Below are 6,191 nucleotides of genomic sequence, written 5' to 3' on the forward strand. Positions count from 1 at the left end.
ATTTCAGCGTCACTTTAAAACACAAATTAATCTTATCGTCTCCAGCTGAAATGATTTGGAGGCTGCCTGTGTATGAAACTAAAGATCATGTCTCACACGTTTTGCTCAAAACACATCGCTGACGAGTTTGAACCACCCCACCGGAGTGCAATGCCAAGGTCCAAGATGTATGATGTGATCCATTGATGCAACAATACACGGGTTTCTATTGGATCAGACCGGATTTCCACATGGATGTTACAGACTATCATGGACAAATTTGAGCCAACCCACGGAGGGGAATACCAAGATGTATCAACTGATGCAAAGCCATGCTTGGGTCTTGGGCTGTGGTTGGATTAGACTAGGATTACTTCACATGGCATCCTTGTCCACGTTTTAAAGAATCGGGCAAACCAGCTGATATTGGTCCCAAGAACCTTAGAATCGGCCTTCAGATCTGAAAACTCAAAATGGTTTTAGGGTTTCTTGGCATGACCATATTGGATTGATAAATTTTCACTTGAAAACCTACTTATAATGTTCATCCAAAATATATATATCTAAGTACCAAGTCGTGTAATCTAATATTAATTTCAATTCATACACCATAATGTCCAAAGTCTAGTGGAACAATGTGGCTTAACTATGGTGTTGCTCATTGTTAACACAGCCAACACACTCATAAAAGAATTTTACGCTGTATTTGGTCCATAAAAGACTTTTACTGTGTATCTTGGTCTATTGTTGGCTTGAACACTCCCTAATATCAAGCAAGGCCTAACCATGGAACTGAAACCTATTCTTCTTTCTTCTCTCTTTTTAATTGAGGAGGGTACGGGTTTGATTTTGTCCCTGTGGTTCTCGAACACTCAATTTACCATCCCACGAACCAGAGATATGGAATCAGGGTTTTACAAATGAAAATCGGATTTGAAATTATCCTGATCCCGATTCATGCCAATCCGAATTTCTAGGGTTCAATCTGATTCCGACTAATTCCCAACTAAATATGACCTATTTCGAATTCAGGCCGATTCCTTGACCGATTCTAGACAATTCTGATTCAAGCTTGATACGCCAATTCCAACGATTCCGCTTTCTTCGAACCCGGATGGAATGGGGCAAAACCAAAAACATCCTTTTTCCACATACACAAGACATGTAAACTTTAAATTCCCAAAAAAAACACACCTGTAAACTTTACATGAATGAGAAAAGGGGAAAAGTAAAGGTCGACAGAGAGAGTCTATAAGGCGAGAATGAGCAGAGGGCTCACTAATCAGTTTCATGGTCTGGGGCGGGAGAATACCAAGCGGGGAACCTCCCCTTGGTTCGTAAGAGTTTGGTGTATAACGAATCCGGCATTCTAGCTCTCTCTTCCTCTTCCAGCTCTTCCCGTGATTTCGGCAATCCGTCGGGCACCGGAAAAGGTTCCTCTTTCTTTTTCTCCAAATTTGATTGTCTTCGCGATTCCATGTCTCCGTTACTCTCCTTCTTCCTCCGCATTGCCGAAATTCCGTGCATGCAATCGATCAGAGATTTCACGCCCCCAGACTGAAGAACTATCTTCTCTACTTCTTCTTTTGGGTACTCCGTCTGAAAGTTCCATCCACATCATTTAAGTAATCTTAAAACAAAATCTGGTTATAATAATTATATATTGGATTGAATTGAGGATTCAAGCAATTGATGCAGGTGAATCTGTGAGAACTTACTTCTAGTTTTTTTAGATCAAAGTACGCCCTCCAACAGCTGTAGGATGCGTCTCCCTCTAGCGTCGAACAATAATCTGAACAGGTAAAAGGAAAAAAGTGCAAAAAGATTAAGGAGCCATCGAAGTTGCACTCAAATTGCAAAAGTAAGAACTAACCCTAATGTTCTGTCTCGCGACAAAAGAAAATATGAAAATGAAACAGGACATGTAAACAGGCTTTGAAATCACAAGTCAAAACTGATATTAATGGACCCCAAAGCTAGCCAAGGTTCACGTACCTGCAAGCTCATTCTCGCATTTTTCTATGAACGAGGGCTCTTTAAGACCTTTATCGATCTTGCTTCTGCTGAAAGGCTCGTGATTTGGGGTGTAAAAATTGCTCCTCGAAGAAGAGGAAGAGCAAACCGTGGTACCCACCCTCGAACACGACACCGTAGAACGATTGAGATCGCTAGCTCCGAAGAACGCCGTAGCTGACGAAGAAGAAGGATGTAGAAGCATTGATCTAATCATCTTCTTTCTTTCTGGTTTGTTTGAGTTGAATTGCGATTCACAAGGGTTTTCAATGATAGAATCAGATCGCAGATCGCAGATCTCAGAGCTCAGAGGATATCTCTATTCATTCTATTGTTGACTTATCACTTATATAACTTGTTATAGTATAATGAACGGATAAGGATTCGAAAAAGTTATTTCTTTAAATGTTTTTAGCCTTTAATATAATACTAATTGTTTGTGAGTCTATATGCGGCGCAGCAAGCGGTTTAGGGCTTGGCTCTAACTTACGCTGGTGGAAAGGGGGCGTTTCTACAATTAAGTTGAGACGCCACGGATCCTCTCCAGTCACTTGACGTGCACTGGAAAGTGGCGATAAGGATAGAGAAAGTGTATACGTGGACACAAATATAAGGGGCATGGTCCCGAGATATTTTGATGTAGCTAACCTTTCTCTTCGTTTGTGGCAAAAGAGTCTTCTAGATGGCCAGTTGAATGCCTCGTTAATTCCATATTGTTTAGCCACGTGGAAGTTGACTTGGCAATTCCAATTTTTCATACTGGTGATGTGACCATGAGTCCACTCCCTATTGACGAAGTCTAAACTACTCATTTCCATATCAGTCCGAGGGTGTCGATGGCTATGGTGAAGAGATTCCTATGTCACCATAGCTGAAGAGAGTGTCTAAAATGGTATATGATTATTTTGATATGGGAAAGGGTTCTTTGAGCTGCGAGGGGCAGGGATTGAGATATTGGTATTGGGATTTGGGACAATATCAGACTCCACCAAAAACAATCTAATATCGATCCAAGCAGGTCTGTATCACCCTGGATTGGTCGATTTCATCTCTAGTTTTCATTAAAAATTAGTTTTTTTTTCCCCCTTGATCTGATATGGATTCGTGACGATCTAATACCAATACCTCATTCCATGGCTAGGGGAGGGTAACAGTAATACCCTCCCTTCATCTCTCTCCTCCTCACATGAAATGATCTCACTAACCTCCTATGTATCATGTATTGATGTTTTTGTTACACCTCATTTGGCGCCAACTTGGAACATCGTGGTGATTCAGAGACGGCTGGTGGGATCCCAAGACTCATGGTGGCTCTTGACTTTAGGAACTCAGAGCAAGCATTTTGGGCTTTACGAATGACTTCCTCTAGGGTCCAAATTTTTCTCCCAAACACTTGCTCATTTCTGGCTATTCATATGTACCAGGATATGAAGGAGCTCAGACAAATAGTTTCTGTAGCCTTGGCCTTGCCCAAGTGAATGAATTTGTTCCCATCCAACACCCATTGGAGTATGGAGTAGTTCTAAGTAGGGACACGGAAGGACAATGGGTATCCAAGCCATAATGCTTGAGCGAAGGGACATTGAAGAAAATATGGTCTACTGATTCAGAAGCAGCTCCGCATTGACTGCAAGAGCCATCCCCCGTCATTTTCCTGATAAGAAGATTTTCCTCTAATGCTAGCCCAGCTCCGCCCGCCCGGCCACCAAAGGAAGGATCTGATCTTAGGCAATGACATGCGCTTCCAAATGGCTCTCCACACTGACTTCTGGACGGTTGACTAACGGCTGATGTGAAAAGAAGTATGCTACTTTGCTTCTTGATATTACAAAGCATGTGGTATGCAGACTTAACTGAAAACTTACCATCTTTTGCCACTCCCCACCTAAGTTGATCTTCACACAGGAATAAAGAGGGGAATTTTTAAGATCGCTGCAACATCAGATGGGGAACACCATTGGATTAGAACTTCTAAATTCCAGCACCTACTCTGTTGAGAGATTAAATCAACAACCCATTGGATCAGCCAATCCTCCTTTGGGCGGTGTGGAAGTGTGAAGCCTGGGTTACTTGGAACCCATTTATCTCCCCAAATTTTGACTCTGTCACCAACTCCCAATTTCCAAATGATTCATTCCTCAATCACCAACAAAGGAATTACTTCACAAGCTAATTAATGCACAGAGATAATCCACTGGGACATGAATGAAATGGAACATAAATTTGACATGTAAAAAAATCCCCACCGCCTTGGTATTCCCTGCATGGACTTTAATATAGACGTAGAATCAATAAAATACAAATATCTTCCTAATTTGAAAGAAGTTGGTAGAAGCATTAATTCTGAAGTGACGGTGCCAAATTCAGCACAAGCCAAAGGTTGGAAAAAGGACGGAGGAGTAAAGGTAATCAGTATTTTAAAGGGATGTCTATGTGTGTTCAGATGGCATTGAGAGCCATTCTTGATTTCCCCAATTGAACGCCTCCTCTGCACTAGTAAGCAATTTTAGAGAATTTTTCGAGCTTTATTTTTATCACTTGGCTTATTTCTTTCTAAGGAAACTTGATTCATGAGTATAGAAATTTGGGATCTAATCTAATTATAAAATTTCAGTTCTATCCAATCTATCACATGATACCACTCATCCTGTTTTGTCCAAATTTTGTTTGTCTACATTCCAAAGTGAAGCAACTCATCAACCAATTAATGGCTCACTGTTTGAGGGAGAGTTTGGTTAGTTTCGATGACACCAATTTTAGGCAATGTTGGATGATGATGGAATTTTGTGGATGGGTAGATCCTAAGGTCCCTCTTAATTTGCTATTTGACAAAAAAGAAAAAAGATTTATAAATTTTTAGAAAAAAATTGCATCTGTGTATTACCATGGCTGGTGGCACAGAGTTAGCCAATGTTTATTCTCCGTATATTGTCATTGCTCTCCTTTAGTGAAAGAAGTTTACAGCCCGTGGGCCTTCTTCATTCACGTGGCATTGCTCTGTCAGGCTTTTGCCCATGACGAAAAATTCCCCACTGTTGCCTCCCATATGAGTCTAGGTTGTGTCTTACTCCCAGTGTGGCTGATTATCCTATTGGACCAACGATTGAACATCGTATTGGTAAACTATTGTCTCACCAACTACTAATACAATGCAAATTGTACCAAGGGGGTTTATAGTTTAACAAGAGAATGCATGAACGTACATAGAAGGGTCAAAGATTGAATTCGGACGTGATGTATAATGAGCGACTGATACAAACCATCTTCATACACATCCAATTGTACATACACCATCATTCTTTTATTGTGAACGAAAAACAATCTTTTACCATGGGACCATAAGTGCTTAGACCTGATATCTACTCTATGTGGGGTCTAAATTTTGGTACAAGTTTTGAAATAATCTTAAGGGGAAGTGTTTTTTGTCCACGAGCATGCCTCCTGTGCCTATGAGAGACCCAAGCAACTCCCCTTTTTTTGTTCAATCTATGGGATTAGGGGATCATTTTAAGAGACACTGACATAAGGGTGCAAAGCCGGAGCCAAGATCCCAAATAGGAAACTTTATTCCTAAATTTAATTACTCATCAAATTGGAATTCAGTCAAAGTTGGCCATGTGGAAACATAAAACTCAGAAGATTCATAATATATTTTGGGGAAAAAGTTATCTGTCCGGGAGTGTGGCCTACACCAGCACTCCCATGAGTCTATCTCTCTCCTCCCCATGTGAAAAGACACCTATGCCCCATTGTTTTAAGGAGGAGAGAGATAGACACAAGGGAGTGCTGATGTAGGCCACACTCCCATGTAGAAAACTACTTTCTGCATACCCCCCTGAGGTTTGCAGAAAACTTTTTAGAAGGGCAATTCCGTCAGTTCAAGTCTACTTTTTAACAGTGTTAGTCATAAATTGACGGAATGGACCTATCTGTTACCGTTTGCAAACCTCAGGGGGGTACGTAGAATTTTCCAAACCTGGGGGGTGAAAATATCATTTCGTCAAACCTCGGGGGTGGTATGTGTAAATTTTCCTATTTTTTTTAACTGAAAAGGTTTTTCAATCGATTAGAGTAGGGTACACTAGCGGATCTTTATCCTCTCAATTACATTGCCCGTACTTGACGTCAAGTACATCTAACAGAGGAGGCATAAATGATTATCCTACCCCCTGTCCAAACACACTACCTGAGGTGGGGTC

General features: G+C 41.0%; 1 protein-coding gene across 1 annotated transcript; it reads right to left on the reverse strand.

The window, feature by feature from the left end:
• Window positions 1-1,256: 1,256 nt before the first annotated feature.
• Window positions 1,257-2,234, reverse strand: LOC122655924 (CCG-binding protein 1). The gene is made up of 3 exons (XM_043850314.1): window positions 1,975-2,234; window positions 1,698-1,771; window positions 1,257-1,578 (listed from the first exon to the last, which is right to left on the reverse strand). The coding sequence occupies exons 1-3, from the start codon at window positions 2,207-2,209 to the stop codon at window positions 1,258-1,260; spliced, it is 630 nt and encodes a 209-aa protein (XP_043706249.1). The 5' UTR covers window positions 2,210-2,234; the 3' UTR covers window position 1,257.
• Between the last annotated feature and the right edge of the window lie 3,957 nt (window positions 2,235-6,191).

Source organism: Telopea speciosissima, chromosome 3 (genome assembly GCF_018873765.1).
Source record: "Telopea speciosissima isolate NSW1024214 ecotype Mountain lineage chromosome 3, Tspe_v1, whole genome shotgun sequence".
In the NCBI taxonomy this organism is placed as follows: Eukaryota; Viridiplantae; Streptophyta; class Magnoliopsida; order Proteales; family Proteaceae; genus Telopea; species Telopea speciosissima.

Bases quoted from the DNA above. Each gene is read 5' to 3' on its own strand.
- LOC122655924 (XM_043850314.1), bottom strand. From the start codon at position 2,209: ATGATTAGATCAATGCTTCTACATCCTTCTTCTTCGTCAGCTACGGCG. The intron at 1,772-1,974 runs GTACGTGAACCT...TTACCTGTTCAG, and splicing joins ATGCGAGAATGAGCTTGCAG to ATTATTGTTCGACGCTAGAG. The intron at 1,579-1,697 runs GTAAGTTCTCAC...TGGAACTTTCAG, and splicing joins TTGATCTAAAAAAACTAGAA to ACGGAGTACCCAAAAGAAGA.